Here is a 22,835-nt window from a genome sequence, read left to right on the forward strand (position 1 = left end):
CTGTTGGTTTTTACATGACATTCTCGGGTCCACAACAACAACATTGGAGTTTTGAGTGAGGACCAATCATCTTCACCATGCGGGCAATTTCCATGCGAGACCTAGGTGGAGCCAGAACTTCATCTGATCTAACAGTTGTATCATTAATTATTTGATTCTAGTACATTCCGGGGTTTTGTAAAGAAGAATATACAATACTTGCATATATCGTAGTTTACGAGACTTACTTCCACTCTCTAGATGAGGGAGCATTGACTGAGCATTTATTTATTTCTCTATTTACGTGTCCACACGTATTTCTTCATTTATTCATGTATGACATTTACGTGTCCGTATATTCAAATGAGCTGGGCGGTCCGAACCTCTGTCTGAAAGCATGATTGGTCACAGGAGTGTGATGCACCTGGTGTGTTGTGCTCTACTACTTCTGCCTGGCACATGAAGCTGAAGTTGGCTCGCTCAGCTAACCGTTAGCAGAGGTTAGCCTAGACAGCTTTTTGACTTCAGCCGTTTATCATTTCCAAGTACACTGAGTACAGACTCGTGTTTTCTTGGAGTCTGGTCTTGGGAGTCCGGACTCTCGAGGACGCAGGACGGTCTTTCTGGTCTTGTGACGTCACCACATCAGCTGTTCTTGCTCATGAATTTCCTCCAATTATTCACTGTAAAATACTTTACAGTGGAGTAGAATGTGTTGCGGTGTTCACTGTTGTTTGGCGTAGGCTACGAATAAACGGTAATAACTATACAACGTCTCGTAGCTTTCCTGACCCAGGGTCGCTACAATATGAAGCTATGAATCTTAACCCTCAGTCAAATTGACGTAACGTTATCTTTTAATAAATAATAAACTCTTTGTGCTCTTTAGGTCCTCCAAAACCTAATTATATCTCATGTTTAGCCGCTACGGAGACGTCAGAGCCAGCGGAGCATTTCAAAAAGTCCTGCCGAGATCAGGCTGCTCTCGGCGGCCACACAGCGCGCTGAGCGCCCGGAACTCAGAGGTCCTGCGAGCAGGACCTCAAATCTCCGTCGCATATCCTTATTAGGCTGAATCTCGATAAACCGACCACAGATTTGATGCTTAAACTACTAACTTCTCGGCTGAAAACATCCTTAAATTACATTCCGTGACTCAACAACAGTAGTATTTAGAATGTACAGACAAGAATGCATAATAAACGCTGTTCGTCTACAGATCCAAGTGCTAGGGATCGATTGCTTCTGTCTTGCTCTCCGACTTGACCAATCCTGTTTAACAATGAGGTTCGGACCGCCCAGCTCATTTGAATATACGGACACATAAATGTCACACATAAATAAATGAAGAAATACGTGTGGACACAAATAGAGATATAAATAAATGAAGAAATACAGAAATGTAGAAATATATTTATTTAATGATGTCCTGTTGAGTTATAACTTATATATATTAATTTCTGTATTTATTTATACATTTATTTAAGCATTTATTTATTTATTCCTGTATTTATTTATACATTTATTCTTGTATTTATTCATGCATTTATTTATTTATTTATACTTAAGTCATTTTAAGTCCTCCATAATATAATAGTACTTGTACTTCTATTTTGCATTGGTCAGTATTACTTCATAATCACATATTTAATTTCTCTCTCTCTCTCTCTCTCTCTCTCTCTCTCTGAAGCAACAAGCTACGGAACGAGCAGCAACAGCTAGCGGCTACTTCCGTCGGAGGGGGGCAGACGCGGCGCACATTAACATGCAAAAGTTTGGAAACACGGATTCCCGGTGCTGAACAGACCCGAGAGCAACGCAGGGCGAATCCCGAGACGGCGGTGGACACCATGGGCCACGGAGGTCCTTCGTAACGGCTCGTTAATCGCGTTATTTTGAAGCTTCAAATGTGTGAAAAGTCTCTCGGTCTCCCCTCGTCGTTACAACAAGATGGCAGCAGCAGCAGCGGCGGCGGCGGCGTCGTTGCAGGATTTGACTGTAGTGCGGGTCCTCGTCTCTAGCCTGTTCCTTGACGCGATTTACGGGTCTTACTGAAGGTACGTTGCCTTAACCGACCAGGACCGGTGGTCACACACGTGTTGGGTGTTGTGGTTAAGTTTGTCGTTTTGACGTCGGAACTACTTCGCACATGGCTAGCGGGGTTGCTAACTGGCAAGCTAGCCAACTTCAGTTCAAGTGTTAGCAGGGAAAGCTAATTAGTTTTATTTGACGACGTGTATTCGTTTTAAAGGGATATAATCTAGAGCATGCACTTGTTTGCGTTTTGATATTGAATAACTTAAGCTACGTGTTGTGTGCGAGGTTTGCTATATTAAAAGAATCAAGACATTACAATGTTTTAAAGTGACTCAAAACAAAAGATGTAAATACTACAACACCGGCCTTGCATAAAGTCCAACTTGGATAGTTGTGTTTATTAAAGCCATATTTGAGTTCGTTAATACCATTATTGAGCTGCCTGTCACGAACAACATAAGTTTCAACAGGTGTCTAGGTTAGTGTTGCCCTTCCCCCAAACACACGCATGCGCACACTGCCCCTTCCCATATGTCAACTGTCTCCTTGAGATTGATAAGTAACAAATTGCCTTTACAGCTGGCCCTCTTTTACAACTGAAACATGCCACCAACACACACGCACATGCACAAGCACATAGGCTTCTCTGTCATGGCTCTCCATTTCAGGCTGAGATCTCGTTGGGATATCGGGCCACAGAGGTTGGCAGTGAGAGGGCAGCTGTGTCCCGTGCCAGCAGCCTATCCCTCGATGACTGATGGGCACGGCACCTTGTCAAGCATACAATACACCGGGGTGAAGTGTTTGCGCAGAGTGAGTCGGATTTTGTCAGTTACATCGGCAACGCTTTTAATCAATATCTGCCAGGCTTGTACTTCCAGCATGTCAGGTAGAACTCGGCAGCCCTTTCAATAATGAGAAAAGCTCGTGTGCTGCATTGTGGTGTTGACGTCGAGGCACACCCCTCAGCCTGTCTGAGCCTGTGTGTGACGGCCACTGGCTCCCAGCAGGCCCTTTTCATTTTTTAGGACAAAACGCTGTGCTTAAGAGACCCTGCTTCATAAGTGCGTTTGTGCTTCATAAGTGCGCATAGCCGTAAAAAAAACTGGAATCACCAGAGTGTGCGCGCGAGCCCGGTCGGGCACAAGCCGTCTCTGTTTGGAAATAATCAGGAAGTGTGGCTGACGGGCTTGTCCTCTGCCGGTTTTCTGCCTTTTTATCACGGTGCCATGACTTGCTGCAGCTATAGGAGAGATTTGAAGAGGGGTTTTAAATATTCATTTCCAGTGTTCACGAAAGTTTGAAATGCTCGTGACATGTGAGACACCATGTCGATGACGTGCTCCGTTCGGTTTGTCTGGCCAAATGAAAGTAACATGTTTGGCATGCGTGTCAGTATGTCGGCTGTTGAAACAAACGCACGTGATTGAGATCAGAGGATGCGTCTCTCTCTGTATACCCGTATTCATCAATGAATGCGGGTTGTTTTTTGAGATCGGGATGTCTGATGTGGGTCACTTTCAAAAGTAGATGTCAAGATATGGATGAAATTTATTATGGGTAAACACTCTTATTTTGATATCTCCATATATAAATAACATCGTCATTGGTCTTCGAGATCTCGGGTTTAGGGCCTTGTGCTTCAAGTCATGTTTCAGTACAACTCGGTGGGATCAGTCATTTGAGTTCATAGGTCTAAAATGTCACTCGGTTGAAACCCCCCAGGGTTTGCCTCCCCTCCCCCCGGGATCACTGCTTCCTTTGCAGATCCACTTTGTGTGAAACTGACCCTCCAGTATGGCGTGCGGGGACAGGCCCGAGATGCAACAGGCTTCCCCCACATCTCCCATTACAGTCGGCCGCGTTCCTCTTTTAAGCACGGAGGACATGGATGGCTTCGATGTCTTTGGCAACTTTTACGATACCATTCATATAGACCGCAGTCTGACTCAGAAGTTTGGGGATAAGGAAGCGGCTCCTAAGCTGTTCACTTCTTTGTCCACAATCTTGGTGCAGGGAGTCATTTTCATATTTTCACGTTGAAATGTTATTTAATCATGTAAATGAATCCTAATCGAAGTCTTGTGCTGTTTTGCGTGCACACCAAACACAGTGTCGTTTCAATATTTTAACTTGGACAACAATGTGTATAAACCAGTCGTTCTGTGGCACAAACCATAACAAAGCGGCCATATTTACGCCTATATGACGTTACTTTGAGTGCTAGATCAGCTACAATGTTAGCAAAGCATAGCGCCGCTCCATCCAGATAACAGGCATGGAGGAAGCCGACTCGTTTCAAATCTGCTTTCCTCTTGACTAAAAGATCCATGTGGCTCTGTGCTTGATTTCTCCCCGTTATTTAGGTATGGCCTCACAAGTCTTGGTCTACACATCACACCTGCACTCAGCTCAAACCAGTGCCTTAGGAACCAGCAGCAGTGGTACCAGCAGAAACAAAGACTCCGCTTGCCGCGGTCGCGACACCAGCAGAGCCTTTCAGCACCGACCCGCGCCCAAGACCTACGTGATCGGCGTCAACTACGGCATCGCCTACCCGAACAACGTGATCTCGTCCTCGGACCCAGGTAGTCTGCCCGGGGGACTACAGGCCGCGGGGTTTCAGAGTGAGGAGAGCCGGGAGATCCAAGGAGACGGCCCCGCTGGGATCCGGCGCGGAGGCCCACAGGAAGCGAGGCTTCGAAGAGACGGCAGCGGAACTCCGCCGGGAGGCTTGGACTGCGGCCTGCTGAGGAGGGCCTGCATTAGAGCAGAGGAGGAGGGCGGCGACAGAGGGACGCAAGGGACAAGGGGATACGTCGGTCTTCTCGACACGGGTGCCCCCCAGAGATGTGAGCAGAAGGCGGGCGAAGGTGGAGCGCATCTGCGGGACATCAGCTACGCAGGAGCCATGCAGATAGTGGAGGAGGCGTCTGCTCTGCCGTCACTTCCTGCCCCTGTGGCCATGTTGCGAACGAGCACCGGGAACAATGCAGGGGGTGTCGACCAGACCAGGCCCAACGGCAGCACCGAGCCTGTGGCGGGCGCCACGATAACCAGAAGCGGCTCGGGAGACGGGGACTACCAGTTGGTTCAGCACGAGGTCCTGTGCTCCCTGAAGAACAGCTACGAGGTCTTGGAGTTCCTGGGCAGAGGCACCTTCGGTCAGGTGGTGAAGTGCTGGAAGAGGGAAACGGGTGAGGTGGTGGCCGTCAAGATACTGAAGAACCACCCATCCTATGCACGTCAGGGACAGATTGAGGTGAGTGTGTGTTTTGGTTGGGTCATTCTCATTGTTTGAGAAGCCGTCTTTGATCGCACGACGGAGACCGATTGATCTGTCAAGATGCCAATGAGCTGATTTCCCTTTTTTTGATTTGCAGTTTGCCTGTGATGGTCTGAACTGAACCCCTACTATTTCTGCTTTTTCTTTTCCAACCCGCCTCAGGTGGAGATCTTGGCCCGATTGAGCAGCGAAAATGCCGACGAGCACAACGTGGTGCGCGCCCTGGAGTGCTTCCAGCACCGCAGCCACACCTGCCTGGTGTTTGAGATGCTGGAGCAGAACCTCTACGACTTCCTGAAGCAGAACAAGTTCAGTCCGCTGCCGCTCAAAATCATCAGGCCCGTCCTGCAGCAGGTAAAGTCCAAGTGTGTCCCGGGACATCCTCGGCAAACGCAGGGGCTCATGGACCACCGTTTTGTTGAGTTGGAGAGCGCCGAACTCGCTCATGACGTCTTCTATTCACGCGACTCTTTGCAGGTGGCGACGGCCTTAACGAAGCTCAAGTGTCTGGGTTTGATCCACGCCGACCTGAAGCCAGAGAACATCATGCTGGTGGACCCGTCCAGGCAGCCGTACAGAGTCAAGGTCATAGACTTTGGCTCGGCCAGCCACGTCTCCAAGGCCGTGTGCTCCACCTACCTGCAGTCCCGATACTACAGGTGAGAACTTCAAGAGCTCATTGGACAGACACTGTTTTCGGATATTCTCCATTCTCACAAACCGTGAAAGCTCAGAAAAGGTGCTTCTCCTGTTACTAATCAAAGCCATTTTTAAAACCCACTCATTTGTGATCGAGTGAATTCATTAGACTGTTAGGCCTTTGTCAGAATAGAAAGTACTACAGATGGACACAGATGCAATATTCATGAGGAAGTGTGTATTTAAGTCATCTATCCCATGTTGGTGTCAGAGAAACCAAAACATGGCACAAGAAAGACACATTTGCACATCCCAAAAGGAACCGAGTAAGCTGGAAATGGAACAAGATTTTCAGGTTTTTTTTTTCACGGGATGGAATATATTTTCTGAAGATTAGATACGTGATGCCATTTCACCTTGTGCGATCCAGACACTGTTGTTGGCTGACGTAGTTATGGCTGTTTACGTGTGCGTGTCTCTGTGTGCTTCCCTCAAGGCTTTTTATGTGTTGATGGGAGCTCCACGACATGCACCCCCCCCCCCCCCCCCCCCGTCTTTCCGTTTGCCCTTTTCCCGCACATGCTCACTGTCGACACGTGTCTGCATTCATTCGGGCGTGTGTCCGTTCGACGGTAGCCGCGTTACGCCCCGACCTCTGCTGCTGTTGCATAACGCTCAGAGGAACTGAGATGTTTACACGAGGAACGGCGTCATGAAATGGTTGGCATGTTTGGTCGGCAGGGCCAGAGAGAGAGAGAACGGGCTAATGCAACGGGATTGTGAGCTTTCGAGACACGCGAGAACTTAATTTGTACAAAGTGGAACATTTGTTGAGTGTCAAAAACCGGCCCTCGCCTTTTGAAATCGACTGAATTGTCGACGACTCATTGTGGACTCAGCCGCTTGTGTAAGTTAGTGGCAGGTGACGCGTGAAATGACGTCCGTGCTCATTTCCGAGGTGAAGTACTAACCTTTTTTCTTTTTTTTATTACCAATCACTAGGTGAGACTCCTCCGCTCTCTCACCCGCAAGTTTCAGCAAGCAGGCCCGGTCGGGTTGGTTCAGCTGCCGCTTAAACGTTGTGCGATTCATGACAAATACTTTTCTGAGATGTGTTTCTGAAGCGCTGCACTCGCCCATCATTACACGCCTCCCGTCCTGGTTTTATAGCCCTCAGTTATGTACTGTGAGCTAGTGGTGTGTATAAATCGGGACACAAAAGAGTGTGTGTGTGGGGGGGGGGGGGGCTTTCCTGTCCCGAAGCAAATTATTTTAGACCAACTGTGAAACGAAGAGCCTCGGCACCAAAATGTCAACCCTGGGTGCGGGAGGAGAGCGGAGCTATAGTTGTTATATAACGTTAAGGCTGCACAGTTGACCCGGTTAAGTGCGAGTAGGAGCTTTTTGTTTTTGTGCAGCATCGGCACGGCTGAGCCCACAGTGCAGTTAAAATAAGGCTGGCACTGAGGTCTAGGGAGGTCGCTCAGGACACGCACGGCCTGGGAAGAATGTGGAAACCCACATTTAGATTCAAGGGAAGGGGAAAAAAAAAACCCTATTCAGACATTCCTGGGTGTGTGTGTGTCTGGGTGTGCTCTTATGTGTGTTGGTGTCTTTGCAACAACTTCCAAGGCTAGACACTTCATGTAGGTTACACAAAGTACCTGAACATCCATGATGGGATTTGAAAAAAGGAATGAAAATTGGTGTTAAACTTGAACAAAGCTTGTGTGGCGTAACAGCTGGCTGTGTTTTTCTGCACCAACTATTATCTTTTGCTTTGCAAGGCGCCACATTTAATAATAAGGGGCTGTTGGGTTGGACGTTTAGTCAAAGAGGGCAGACGCAGTAACCACTTGGTTTATAACGGGACACGGAGCGTGTCCGCTCCTCTGTCTTCGCTCTAGTTCTGCTTCCCAACGCGTGTTTTTTGTTTGTGAGCGTCTGAGTGAGTCGGTTTCGCCATGACGACAGCCGGCTGTGTGTGTGTGTGTGACACATCAGGAGAGTGGTGTGCAGGACACGGTGTCTGGTCGTCTCCAGTGCTCGCGTTGCATAATGACTCTACTGTATTGTTACCACGGTGGGAGGAGTGTGGTTGTTGTTTTTTTGCTGGGGTTTTCACTGGACTTTCCAGAGCCATAGGTAGTCGTGTCGCCTGCAGTGGGGGTTGGATGCAGAAAGTCAGCTTTTTAAACGATGAAAACCCAACAACACCTCCGGGGCTGTACAATTGTGGTGATCTTACCACTCTGGATGGATACATGTTTGTATCCATGACTCCATCACAAACTGCTACTGGACTTGTTTTAATGGTCAGACGAGCGCCAGACATGATCGTGTCTGATGCTCGTAAAGGTTTGTTTACCAGAAGGAGCAGATTTAAGGTTTTCCAATCATTAGGGTATAAACAAACAATTGATTTGCCTAATAAATCAATTCTGTGTGGGATAAATGGAATGTTTTAACAAGTAGTGGACTCGCGTACTCGTAAATGAAGTGGCTTGTGTTTCCGTTTCTTTATCTACCTTTTCTTTCTCTCATGGACCTTGTTGGTCCACGGCAATGCAAACAGAAAGTGAGTCTTTCTGCAGTCGTAGACCCGGAGCGCCCAGACGGTAAACGCTCATCGGGATGCTTGAACTTTGATTATTTTTTGAGAGCGTAACGCTGGAGATGGAAGTCTGGCATGAGCTGCGCCTGATGCTCGTCATGCTCCGATGTGTCGTTGCCATGGCAGCGTGACACAGCAGGGCCCGGTGAGGTGACTGTGCGCTCCTGCCGGGGCCGGTGACGTATGTAGAAAAGGGGGGGGGGGGGGGACGGGCTCACCGGGTGCGTGAATAATTCAGCCGAGCGTATCGGGTGGAAGGAAAGATGTCTGTCGCCTCGATCCAGGGGCCTCGACATGCAGCCTCCGGCCTCATCGCCACACACGCGATTTAGAGAGGAGCGATGCTGAATGTCAGCTTCACTTAACAGTAAAAAAAACTAAAATACAAGGCTAGAAAAGAGCAGTTTTGACACAATTGGGGACTCTATTTTTATTTGGGATTTAAAACGGTGAGAAGACGTGAAGCTGTGTTTGTGCATCACCGTTTGTCACGATCAATAGGGAAGCCACGTATGACGGAGGTCCCCCCCGCACCTGCTGCTCCTATGGAGGGCTTTATGAATAATACATGATTCCCTGCAGGATCTTTTTTTAATTTCTCCTCATCAACAATTCAACAGCATATGTACACGCGTGCGCCGATGCGCACGACACTCCGGTCGCGGTCTCTCTGCTGATTCGTTGCGCTTCAGTTAGCGGCGCCCTCGTTTGCCTCACACACGCGTTCGCCGTTGCGTAACTCGACCCACCGTCCCACGCAGAGGGATGCGTTGTAACACTTGTGGTGTCGGAAGCATTGTGTTCACACGTTCGATAGCGAGCCCCCCCCCACCACCACGTCAAACACGCTCTGATCCGTGCACATGGTCAGTTTCTCTAAACGCAGCAGAGGCGTGGTGCCATACAGCCTGCAGTGTTTGTTCTTGTCCCAGCTGCTGCGCTGCTCAAGTATGTACACTACTCATAATATATTTAACTCATATTTTTATATTTTTCAATGACCGAAAAAGTTTTTGGGGCCCAAGTCTTCCTTTACATCTCGTTCCTATTTCTGCTTTCATCTCAAACATTAAGCAACACCAGTTACAGTTAAAACCTCTGTTTCCTCTTGAGTATCTGTGGTCATATGTATTGTATTCTTCAGTTGACTAATTTGGCCTCAAATTGTCTTTTACAGGGTCATGGAAAACCTGGAAAAGTCATGGAATTTTAAAATGGTATTTTCCAGGCCTGTAAAAGGCCTGGAAAATACTTGAATCCCAAAAGTTTTAGAAAAGTCATGGGAATGTGTTATATTCACATGTTCATTTACGTCGAGTTTTAAATAATTCATATGTTTTTGAAAGGAAGACGCTCAAAATATAAGCCGGCATACGCTCTTTCTATCGGCGCAATTATTGTTTTTAACTGGAAAGTTTGCTGGCCATAGCACAGGGGTGTCCAAAGTCCGGCCCGCGGTCAGATTTCATACGGCCCGCGACATCGGTCATATAATGTGTTATTTCTGGCCCGCCAGATCTGTCAGAATAAATAAATCATAAAAACTTGAAAGACGTAATTCCTCCTTTCTAATGTATCTGGCTCTGCATCCGTGGCGTGAACCCTTCTCGAAACCTATTTGCCATGGCGACGGCAAAAAAAAGGAGAAAAGTTGACTGAGGGCCGCCGCGTTCAGGAGCGGTGGGAATTACTAGTGTTTCCCCTCCCATGAGAACAGGGTGGGGGTCCGCCCCACTGACATGTTCTCTATAGCGCCAGATTACAACATAAGTAATGTCAGGTTGTTTTATTCAACTAAACGGTCGTATATTATTGATCGTATCGACACAGCGGCATGTCATTTCTGTCTCTACGTGGTGGCGTTCACACTTCTCCTGGCTCTCGGTATCGCGGCGGAGCTCCGCCCCCATGCGCACAGACAGGTGCGCACATACAGGTGCGCACGCTCCAACCAGCCGGCAGAGAGCGTCCAATATGTCGCGGGAACAGCAAACCGACACCTCTGCGTCCCCACGGTGGTGAAGACAAGTCGTCTCAGAGTAGCTCTCTGCTCCGGGTTCAAGAGCGCGAGGGGAAATGCAGATTCTTTTATTTCAAGACCTTGTTTGAGAACTTCACATATTACAAACTACACGGACATAAAACTAAGTCATTAATAAATAAAGAGCGAAATGCCTGTCGCCGACTTTCGTGTAAACGTTACGACGTTAACCGGTTACGCTGCGCATGCGTGACAGACGAGATTCTTGGAGACTTGCCAGGTGTTACCTCTCAGCGTTCCAGCTGTTGCCCTTCAAAACAAGAGCTCAACATTGAGCTTTATGGAGAGTGGCCGTATCAAGCCTGCGACCCCGTTTTTAAAAGAGGTGTGGTGGAAAGCCCATTTTATCACACAAAGAAAAAAACTTAATGACTCAGACATATCTGCACTTGTTTTGTTTTTCAAAGGTTGCGCGTTATTGTTATTTTGAAAAGATATGCAGTGTCACTAACACTCAGTAAACTCTTTATGCCCAAATATTTGATCTTATTTTGTTTCATTTTTCACAGGTTGCACTTTATTGATATTATCTTGAAAAGGTATTCAGTGCAAAACAGGTTAATTGCAATGTTATATAACTCATAGAAATGTAAGGTATTCTATATACAGCTTTTTAATTGTTATCTGACTGAATGAAAGGCAGACTTGGTTATATTATATGTGGTTACATTGTCATTTAAAAAATAAAAGTAATTGTGACAGTAAAAATAAATTGTTTTATAACAGTGTATTTTCATGTAACTTTTGTGGTTTAAAAAATGTCTAAAGGAACTATTGGCCCCCGGGCATCTTTACTTTATCACAATTGGCCCTAGTTGCAAAAAGTTTGGACACCCCTGCCATAGCAACAGCAGCTCGGGAAGCGGTCGGGATAATGTCCTATGCCAGAGAAGTGTAGATTTAACCATGCTGGCTACTCTGTGTGGCGGCAACACACTAGACATTTAAACATGGCAGAGGAGATGAGCCGTGCTAAAGGAAGCAGACGTCACAGCGCTGCGGACATTATTGATGACAAAGTACTGCCTCGCACCTTATTGCTTAACGAAGCTAAGATAATCACACCCCTCTTACTCTGGCTTAATGTAAATCTTTTGAATATATGGATTTACCAAGTATTTCTTTTCCCCGTGTTTTGGGGGTTAAGATGCGAGACATGGACCGTCAAGATTCAACTCCTGGTCGAAACTTTTTTTGAAATTATATCACATCTCTTCACTATTGCTATACAATTAGCATATAAAGGGACTTTTTGTTCTCTTTTTTTTTTTTTTTTACAATAGTCGCATAGTGTTGGGATACCAGTAATATTAAAAACAAAGAATACACTGTGTGCTCGCCTCTCGGCTGATACATTTCCAGATTTACAGCCTTTCATGGGCCGCTCTGTCATTGTCGACAGCATGTGCCGTCATGACGTGATGTGACTTTTGCCTTGTGACCCCTGAGGTGAAGGTCACATCACGGCTTCCAATGTTGTTTGTTCCAATTGGTTCCGCTATGTCTCTACATCTATCTCTATGAGCACGTCCAGTCGGAAGCTGTTGGCGTAGATGTCCCAATAAAACAGTCGTCGTTGAAAATAAAAGTGTCATCCACATGAGCTACGGGTCAGACATTTGTTTCCAGGTGAAGGAACGATGCACATCGATCCACAATGACGCGTGGGCATGGAACTGTGTGTTCGTCCTATTGTCTTGTTTACCTCTGAAGACTGGACACGAGGGGGTATCAATACGGCTCTGACAGAGCCGTAAACAGCCTCCATCTAATATTTACTGTGTCGAGTTCAGCTGCTCCTCCTCCATCTACCACACACACACACGACATTGCTGCTGAGACGAAAATAATAAAGCTTATTTTTTTTGGAGATAAGTGGAGGCAGTTTAATAATAATAATACATTACATTTCTATAGCGCTCTTCAAAATACTCAAAGACGCTTGAGTTTAGAGCAGATAAAAGGACAACAGACATAATGGGGCATCTGAGGTCGGGGGTCATGTATTGTTAAGCATCTACGTGTGTCCCCCACTACTGGAAAGCTTTAAAGCTTCACTGAATGAATAGTCAAAGCCGAGAAGTGTTAACGCGACACCTAGAGACAGAATGACATGCTGCTGGTTAGATACGATCAATAACAGACGGTTGTTTAGTTTAATAAAAGAACAAAGACGTGCTCTTTAAGAAAAGGGACCTTAAATTACTTCTGCTGTAATCTGGCGCGATAGAGGAAATGACAGGGTGGCGGGCGGAGATTTTTTTTTTTTCTCAACTCAAAATTGTCTGGGAGCCATATGCTGTCACCGGAAGAGCCATATATGGCTCGTGAGCCAACGGTTCCCGACCCCTGAGCTATAGGTTTGAGGCGTGCCCACAATGCATCACTGTCAGAACTATAAGGTTATGACACCCCGTCCTCGTGGCTGCATCTTGTTTCCCGTCTTTCCCGCTTTGCCATCGTTAAAAGTGTCACATATGGCAGTTTCTACGGCGTCAGATCCGTCTCGATCATTGCAAATTAACACAAATCACAAATGCGCACGGAACAATTCACAAATATATTAAATTTACAAATGCACACAGGACGTACAAATGTGGAGTGATCCGCAAACAAATACAGACTGTAGCGGCGTTCCGTCGCGTGGTTCCTAGTGAAGCCGCTAAAGAGCTGCAGACCCACTGACTTCCTTTTCTTTGTGCCAATGACATGATCGTATCCGTCTTTAGTTGATGTAGCAAAAAAACTTAAACTACATGCACAAAATAAATAAACTCTATCTTACGATCATTCGGTATGGTACGATAGAAACTGCGTGTGTTTTAAAAGCGTGGACACCTGCTCTAGTGCCTCATGCAGCTCGTTGCTTTCCGCCTGCCGCTGTCATGACGTCATTAAATCTCCGTCTGTTATTAACATAAATTACTCCGTAATTCATCAAGTTGATTATAAACTTTCCTGTAATTCTGATTTATCAAATAATACACTTTTGACTCTTATACATATGAATCCACAAAGAAATTGAACAAAATATTTGTGGTGATTCTTTTACATTTATATGAATCGTAATTTGTTCACGTGTACATTGGGATGTATTTGTGAATCGTGCTGCGGGCATCAGAAGGATTTACAAATATATTGGACTCTCAAATGCACGCATTGAATGTGAATCTCTGCGTTTGCATTTGTGAGTCTTTATTGAGACTGATCTGACCCCATCAGGTACAGCGATAACAGAGCGTAGCACCTACCCTGCGCGTTCCCCTTCAAGTAAACACTTTTTTCGCCAATATAATGAACGTCTGATTAGATGATGGCGCTAGATGAAAGATCAAGGGACAAAAGTTATTGAACTCAATCATCTGGGGACCATTAATTGGTTTACCACATTTTACAGCAATCGTTCGAGAGCGAGTATTGTTGTATTCTTCAGTTGACCAATTTGGCCTCAGATTGTCTTTTAGTTGGAGCAGCCATGGTCAAGCAGCTGTTCATTGTTGGTGTGTTTGCCTATGTTCTTCTATGCCCTTTGCCATGTATTTATTTTTAACGTTATGTAGCTTTTATGGTGCGTTTTTAATGTATTTGAACCGCCCTCGGTCCTTTTCTGCGCAAGTGTCCTCTTTGTGTCAAAACACAGTTTTCCATTGTGATCTTTGTCTCCGCCACTTAAAAGTGGGAGCACCACAACCCATTTCTTACGCCCCATTTTGCGGCGTAACTCGGGCTTCTTTCTTTTGAAGGAGCGATTATAGGAAATGGCAAAGTGTAATTCCCTCCTTCAGCCCCAGGAGGGCAAACATGATTTTTTTCCCCCCTGTCGGCAGTCGGGCTCATCAATGGAGCCCGGGTCCCCCACTGACTGACTGTCACCCCCAGGACTACCTCCTCTTCTTCCTCCTTCCTCTCTCCTCCTTCTTCCCCCTCCTTCCTCTGCCTTCTCCTCCCTCTTCCTTCTCCTCCTCCTCCTTCTTCTTCCTCCTACTCCTCCTCCTTCTTCTTCCCTCCTGGAGGCCTCCTCCACACACATGCCACTTTAACATGCACTTTAACTTAAACACACGTCACATGTAACATACACTTTTAACTTAAACACACATCACTTGAAACACACACCTAAACACTTTAACATTATTTGTTGTCCCAGCACTTTATCTCTCTTTTTATCTTTATCTTATCTTATACTTAAGTTCACTGTTGCTGTCGCGTTGATTGTTGTTTGTCATGTCTAAATGTTGCACCGTCCGCCAAAAAAAATTCCTCGTTTGTGTAAACATTCCTGGCAATAAAACTGTTTCTGATTCTGATGATGGGCCTGGCATCTGCAATTGTGTGTTTGCACACAGAAGCTCTCTCTCTCACACACACAGAACATTGGTCCCATTTATCCCTGCGTAATACTGTTACATTATGGTCTTGCGTCCGTTGCTCGGCAACAGTCCCCGCTGTCGTCACAGCAGCCGTTACTATTTGCAGCCCTGTTGCTCGGCGGCGGCGGCGTTCGGGCCTAGCGGCTCATTGTTGTCGCGTATAAAGATTACTGGTCCCTTTGAGTTGCGCAAGTTGCAACGTTCTCTGGTTGGAAGCGCTTTGTTGCAGCTCGTCACACGGGTGCATTGATCAACTAGTGACACCCGACTAACCTGTTGCTAATGAAAGTGTCTTTTCTAGCACATGCTGTGTCGTGTGCTTTGCTTTGTGCTGGTTTTTCAAGATGAACTGAACTCTCTCCTGAAGATTAAATGTGATTTAAGAGGTGGAATGGGGTTTTGTAAAATGTCAAACCGATTATCGGACATTAAACATCTATTCAGTTTTCAAAATGAGGCAACGGTGGTACCGTGACACGTAGAAAGCACCATCTATAAGACCAAGACGCTCTTTTAACTCTTTAAGTTTTTTGTTTTTTTCACAAACCATGCGGTAATTGAATCCGTCCCATGAATGCCACCTAAAACATCTCGTTTAACATGTAAACTGAATTCCTAACCTTGGTTAGTTTTTGTTGAGCTTTGTTATCGTGGCCAGCACGAGTTTCCCCTCCTATCATTCTGGCATTCCGTTTTTTGTAATCGACGTGGCTAAAACATCCGCGTGTCATGTCCTCTTTATGTTCAGGGAACATTATGTGGAACATTATCGGAACTTCTTGAGTCACCCTTGAACATTGATTTTCTAGGTTTGACATGGTTTACGATCTCTGCTCACATTTCCTGTTCAGCCTCTAGTCAAATCAATCGGGTGTGTAAATGCTGCTAAATAAAAAACATTTAAATTGAGACGTTTGGATTTATTTTCACGACTTATGCATCTTTTTAGTTTTTATTTCAGGTCAAATGTATTCCCCCCCCCCCCCCCCCTGTTCAAATATAAGCGGTACTCGACACCAGACCAACCCTCCCCAAAAATAACCCATTGTGCCTCTCTCTCCTCTCTACAGGGCTCCGGAGATTATTTTGGGCCTGCCATTTAGCGAGGCCATCGACATGTGGTCACTGGGCTGTGTGATAGCCGAGCTCTTCTTGGGCTGGCCCCTCTACCCCGGAGCGCTGGAGTACGACCAGGTAACATTCTTCACTCACACACACACACACCAATGTACACCAAAAGTAAGGAGAACAAAATATTCAGACATTGGAGAATACATATTCAACGTCTCAAATTCTTCGGCCTCTGCTTTGCCACTATCCAAAACTCAACAGTGAGTTCATGATGCAGTTAAACCCGTATGTGTTGTTGCTGCGATGATCTCTCGCCGCACGAGTGATGTGCGGCGTGAAACCCACCTCGCGCTCATCTGAGCCCAGCGAATCGGGAAATTGTTCTTGGCCGTGTGCGGCGATCTTCCCACAGGGTCGTGAGGTCTGAGCGACACAATTGGGACTTAAAAAAAAAAAAATAGCAAAGGAAAGCGGGAGCATGGGAAAAAGGGCCGCGCCGCATTCACAGACCAGTACAGGATTAGCCCGTGTAAACCAAACAAAATTGAAATTGGCTGCACTTTGATGGGACACGCCAGGACTAAACGGCATCAACATTTTTGAATAAACTTAACTGCTTGTTCTGTTTGCAGAGTTGTTGTTTTTTGGTGTGTGTGTTGTGCCTCCAGCAGCCACTGGCTGTTTGGACAATCTTCAGTAAAAGATAGGGGCTTATAGAGCTTCGCTGAACCACTGGGTCATGCCAGAACACACACACACACACACACACACACACTCTCTGGCGTGTGCATATTGAGCCCCCCAAAAGTATGCCGTGCTATGCCAAGGCTCACTGCAGTTCCACTCTACACAGCAAAATGTATTTATAAGCATAAGCCCGATGGTAGACATGTGCACGCACGCATATGCACACGCACACTGCGGCGAGTGTTCAGTGCACCATCAGCAGGTTCCGGGCAGTCGTGTGTTTGTTCTGGGACGCGGACGCACACACACATAGGCTGTAACACGCACCACTGGAGGATTTACAAAGGTCATGGAATTTCGGGAGTATCTTTTTTCCCCCCCATTTTTAAAAAGGGATAATTTACTTTGATCAATCATCAAACAAACGTGAATCAGCCAAAAGGCTAGTTTTCATCGGCGCTCCCTCAAGAGCGCTCAAGACGGGACAGGCCGCAGCGCCGAGCGAATTCTTGAAATTCAGCACATACCTCCTGTCCATACCTTCTGTGAAATGAACCATATGTAAATGTTATAACTTGCAAACCACACCTTTTTTTATTCTTTGAAGAATGAAAAACTAAAACGGATAAACAAATCGGGTGGAACATGTTTATGGCCTGTGAGGCGTCGACGTGTCCTCGTAAAGACACGTAACCCCAAAATTGCCCCTGTAGCTGTGCCAGCGGCGTGTGATTGTTGGTTACTCCTGATAGACAGGTGGCACCTTAGTCCCGCCCATCCATGTATGAACGGGTGGATGATGTCACGTAGTGTGAAAACGCTTTGAGCGGTCGGAAGACTAGAACAGTGCTTTACAGGTCCGGTAGGTATGGTGTATTGAAGTAATGTGCAGTGTTTATAATAATAATAATATACACTTTTATTAATCCCCAAGGGGAAATTAGTTCTCTGCATTTAACCCATCCTTAGTTATTAAGGAGCATTTAACATACCTGCAAACTTGTCACCTTTCGGTGAAATTCACCGTTTTGAACTCAAAATAGGTCATCCACGTGAATCGTGGAGATCCGAAGAGTTTTTGTTTTTTGGGGGGGGAGGGGGGGTCACCTGGCCCGCTGCCGTTGAGATTGCAGTGAGACGCGGAGAAAAGTGTGAAGTGTTGCTCTTCGCAATAAAACATCTTTGATGGGACGTGTCGCGTCTCGGCCAATCAGCGTTCAGATGTCCACAGCGTTTGGGGGTTCAGGTTAGCTTGAATGTTAGCCCGCTACATCTACTCCTGTCACGCTGCACGGTGTATCGATGCTAACAAAGTACCCGTACGTTAAACACGATGTGATTTAGCATATGTTTAGTATCGATACTTCATTAAGAGAGCGATCAGAGCGCACGCGCTGCTCCGTGTCGAGCTGTCTGCGCACACTGCGCTGCGCAGCTCACAGCGAGAGAAGTGGCGCAGCTTTAGAGACTTCGGCTTAAAAAATAAAAAGATGCCAAAGTGAAATGTTTCAGTCTGTAAAGTTCTGTAACTCTCCAGCTGCTCATCCTGATGAACTGTGGATCATCTGGTCAGAGACTAACGGCCTCATAGTGTATAATCAATGCTATGATGGAACCATGTAGTTTCATTCATATCTGGCTGTATGAATACTCATATTACTGTCATTTGTTAAGTGTTGAAAAAGTTGGTAAAAAGTGAACCATACAGATGTTTTATTTATTACTATTATAGATAAATATACCAGTCTCGTAATTATGGTACCATATTGTTTGTATGGTGTATTGAATTCTGGTATCGGGTATCATGATAATTATGGCAGGTATGTAATATGTATAGAAGTTATAATATGAGTATCGTGACAAACAGGTAGAGACAGAACAGATTCAGGCCAAACAAAAGGAAGTTGGTTCATGAATGACTTTAACCATATTATATATAATGACAATGTATATTTGTTATTACTATCATTATAGGGCTGAGTCAGAGCGGAGAACCTTTTGTTCTTAAACTGTTTATTATCATTATTTAGATTTGTGGTCAGAACAATAAAATGACTGTAGTTGTGGTTCTAAAAGCTTTGAGGCTTCAAACAACGTGGATGTGGTGTGACAAAAAAAAAAAAAAATCACCTGCACCCCCCCCCCCCCTCCCGTTGTCACCTTTTTCACCCCTCATGAGTTTGCAGGTATGATTTAAACAAATGACAACCTATCTGGAGATGAGAAAAAGCCTAAAGCGCAAGACGGACTCATCATTTGTTTACGAAAAATTAAAAAAGAATCCTTTTTAATGAATGGTTTTGAGAGATGTTGCATTTTTCCGAATGTTTCCACTGGTTTGACGGAAGGCTCTGGTCATGAGATTCCCATCGGGCACAGACTTTTTTAAAATCCCAAATAAGGAAACTGAAGCTGTCGCTTTTCAGTGTGCTTGTGACGCATTCGATAAACAGAAACTCTTTTTTTTTTGCGTATGCGTCACTTGTGTGCCGCGTCGGCCCCTGAAGTGCTCCAACTATGTGAGCTTGGCAGTGTAGTGAAGGTCAGCGAGCAGGGATGTCAACGTGTCGTATTGGATAACGAGCAACTCGGACACAAAAAAAACTCAAGATGCAAAGTATAAAGTAAACGTGATGGAGATGCTGTATTTTGACTTTCTGTTCCAGATCCGGTACATCTCCCAGACTCAGGGCGTGCCGGCCGAGCAGCTGCTCAGCAAGGGGACCAAGACCTCTCGCTTCTTCTCCAAAGAGTCCAACTCTCCCTACGCCTGCTGGAGACTAAAAGTAATCTATACACAGACACAAGCATCGTGTTAATAAGGAAAACACGAGGCGCACATTATCGGCTGACCTCTGTGGCGGCGAAGGGGGGAAACGGACGCACACAGATTAACCTCACGCCTTGAGGAAAAAGCTCACGGGGAAACTGTTGAGCACATTCTCGATGACGTCATCGGCCCTAAAAGTGTTGTTCTCCCCAGACAACGGAGGAGCACGAGAAAGAGACGGGACTGAAATCCAAAGAGGCCAGGAAGTACATCTTCACCTGTCTGGATGACATCGCTCACGTGAGTCCAACCACACCGATATTACTTTGATCACACATATCTGCCGGTGATGATGATAAATAAGTTAATCCAACAACCGGCTGCGCTGCCAAAAGCGTTCCAGAGTTCCAAACCTCGTCTCGCTCTCCTCCGTCCGCCAGGTGAACGTGGTGCTGAGCCCCGACGGCGGCGACATGCAGGCGGAGAAGGCCGACCGCAGGGAGTTTGTGTCCCTGCTGAAGAGCATGCTGCTCATCGACGCCGAGCACCGGACCGTCCCCGCCAGCGTCCTCAGCCACCCGTTCCTCGCCATGACCCACCTGCTGGACTACCCGCACAGTAACCAGTAAGGCCGCCGCCACTGGAGCAGGAAGTGCACGCCTCTTTGTTTGCGTCCCCCTCACCTCATCACTCTTCATTCTCTCCAGCGTGCAGTCGGCGTTCCGCATCATGGACATGTGCCACATTCGTCCCGCCAACGCAGTTTTTGACGCCCTGAACGAGAACACGGTTCACTTCTCGAGGCCCCTCGGCGCCCCCTCCGGTCTCCCTCTGGGCTACGGCAACATGCCGGTTCACACGCAGGTGAGACACTGAAGCCGCGTTGTTTGCGTTTGCCACCCGGAGACGTTCCACTTAACCCCAACCCCAGTAATTATTGATATCGGCCCGACATGTTGATGCACAGACACGACAGTCTGTTCTTTTAAATGCCATTTTGCTTAAAGTATTAAGTTTCTGGCGTCTCCTGTGACGTCTCTGTGCACCGATGAGCTAACGTTGCCCTCTTCAGGGGAGAAGGTGCTATGAGACATCAACTCCGAATCCTAGTCTGTGTTTCCATCGCTGGTCGTCTCTCCTCTGCTTAATTTCCTCTAAATACGACTATTCTTTCTACTCTTTTTTTTCTTCTTCTTCTTCCATTGCAGGCTATCAACCAGTCGGTGTTGCATCCTGGTATAACTCTGACCACCGGGAATGGTCAGTTCGGGTGCACTGACTCCTTCCCACCTGCCCTTCTTCTCTGTCCTCCTCCCATGCAAGGTATGCCGACTGCAAACTGCGTGGAATGATTACATAACACTGTTATTACAGCGTCATGAAGTGACGGATTAAAAAAGACATTACTCAACCTTTTCTAACATAATTACGTTTCGCCTTTTTGAGCTCCATGATGGTTTGTTTGATGCTTTCCCCCCCCCCCCCTTTCTCTTTTTAAAGGCAACCTTAACCAACAAGCAGGGTATTCTGTTCCCATGGTAACTCAGGCTCCCATACAACCCTTACCAGTGAGACCTGGTGTCATTGCTCAGGTGAGATGAAGACCCAAACATGGATTTTCAATTACATGTGCATGTGTGTGTGTCCCTCCTCCAATCAGGCCCAGTGATGGGGGAAGTTCATACAGATCACAGATGACTGTATTCTCCGTCTCTCCCCGTAGCAGGCCTGGTCCAGCCAAGGGCAGCAGCTCCTCGTCCCGGCAGCCTGGCAACAGATGACTCCGGTGGGTCCTCCTCCCTCTCACCCACCTCCACCACCCCCGTCCTCCCTTAACAACGACGCCGCCGCGGGCCCACAGAGAATCAGCGACTGGGGGTGAGTCACCCGAACCTCAGTCTCGAGTATCTGGAAAATTCCCCGTTGCCAATGTGCATCGTCACTTTTTAGATTTCTTGTCATGAGTTGTTCTACGTTCATGTCATCCGTTTCTGTCACACGTTTTTGCTGCGTTAAGATTCTCTTGATTTGCTTTTCTTTTGTGTTTTCTTCTGAGATATATGAACAGGAAATTGTCTCTCCCCCTCCCCCCCACAGCCACTACACCTCAGTCATGCAGCAGCCTCTCCTGACCAATCAAATGCAGACCCTCTCTGCCCATCAGCCAATCAACATCGGCATAGCTCATGTCGTGTGGCCCCAGCCGGCCAACAAAAGGAACAGACACGCTCACAACAGGTGAGCATCAGCTCCTCGAGTGTCGTTAAACTGCTCTACCGTTTTATTGATATTAAATATGATAACCCCTCTGTTGAAAGGAACCTGTCCCACCCCAGTAACGTCCACATGCCGGCCAAGATAGCCAACGTTGTTGGGCAGGCGGCGGATCGCCGACAGCAGCCTCAGAGGGCGGTGCAGCCAGTGGGCACCCGGCAACCGGCGGTTCAAAACCCCGACGAGGAGGGAAACGACGCAGAGGAGGAAGTGAGCTGCTCGAAAGAGGCGGGGCCAAACGCCAACAGCCAGCTGGACCTGTCCAGTCGGCAACAGCGAGAGGTGGCGGTCCTGATGGGGGACACGCCGAGCCCCGCTGCCAGTGTCATCAGCATCCGCAGCGAACTGACCGACGAAGAGGACGAAGACCCTCACAGGTGCCATGTGAGCGGGTAAGTTGTGTGGAAAAATCAAATGACTGGGGGTAAAAATGTTGGGTCACCAATAAATTGTCAGTAGCCAAATGAGCCTCTGTATATTATAGATTTTTGGAATTATTAGTGGTTTAACGGACCATTGTGGTTCCGTGATCCATACGGATTGCTACATTTAAACATTAAAGTGTAAAATAAAGTTTTACTGATTCGTTATCGGCGGATATTCAGTAAACGACATGCGATCAAGACTTTGGAATTCATCCTCCCATTCGCAGATGCCCGATATGTTGTGAACTACAAATTAGTTTAAGTTGAAAGGGGAGCTCGTAACATTCGCAGCAGCACCGATTTCAGGTTTAGTTGCTGCCTGTTGGTGTGTGAGCGCTGGGAAGCCCCGCCCCCTTGCAGTCAATGCGTGCAGGCAGCATGACGGGGAGTGGAACATTGAGTGCGCTATTTGATCGATACTAAACATGCAAAATCGTGTAATTTTTAACGTGCGGGTACCGCGGCGCCCTTTTAGTATCGATACACCGTGCATCACTACCTCACGCTTTGGTAAACCAATTTCCAGAACCAAAATAGTTTGCCCACATGGTTCTGTATCAAATGCAAGTGCCTTTAAAAAAAAAAAATTTGAAATTATGTAAAATCGGGAAAAAGACCTTGGACCGCAGAGGGTAATGGCCT

The 22,835-nt window shown here is 46.7% G+C and overlaps 1 protein-coding gene across 2 annotated transcripts in view; it reads left to right on the top strand.

Annotated features, from left to right (window-relative positions):
* The first annotated feature begins 1,720 nt into the window (after positions 1–1,720).
* Positions 1,721–22,835, top strand: part of LOC130195166 (homeodomain-interacting protein kinase 3-like) — a 28,185-nt gene continuing 7,070 nt past the window's right edge. Inside the window, exons 1-14 of one of the 2 annotated variants that reach the window (XM_056416514.1) lie at positions 1,721–2,036; positions 4,383–5,278; positions 5,465–5,656; positions 5,780–5,961; positions 16,037–16,160; positions 19,391–19,510; positions 19,708–19,794; positions 19,935–20,119; positions 20,202–20,358; positions 20,703–20,817; positions 20,995–21,086; positions 21,218–21,372; positions 21,592–21,732; positions 21,813–22,160. In XM_056416514.1, coding sequence (XP_056272489.1) covers positions 4,385–5,278; positions 5,465–5,656; positions 5,780–5,961; positions 16,037–16,160; positions 19,391–19,510; positions 19,708–19,794; positions 19,935–20,119; positions 20,202–20,358; positions 20,703–20,817; positions 20,995–21,086; positions 21,218–21,372; positions 21,592–21,732; positions 21,813–22,160 — 2,792 coding nt within the window. In that variant the 5' untranslated portion in view covers positions 1,721–2,036; positions 4,383–4,384. The remainder of the gene's footprint in view (positions 2,037–4,382; positions 5,279–5,464; positions 5,657–5,779; positions 5,962–16,036; positions 16,161–19,390; positions 19,511–19,707; positions 19,795–19,934; positions 20,120–20,201; positions 20,359–20,702; positions 20,818–20,994; positions 21,087–21,217; positions 21,373–21,591; positions 21,733–21,812; positions 22,161–22,835) is intronic. The other variant, XM_056416515.1, reaches the window with a different exon arrangement.

This window comes from Pseudoliparis swirei, chromosome 6, assembly GCF_029220125.1.
Source record: "Pseudoliparis swirei isolate HS2019 ecotype Mariana Trench chromosome 6, NWPU_hadal_v1, whole genome shotgun sequence".
NCBI classification, from domain to species: domain Eukaryota; kingdom Metazoa; phylum Chordata; class Actinopteri; order Perciformes; family Liparidae; genus Pseudoliparis; species Pseudoliparis swirei.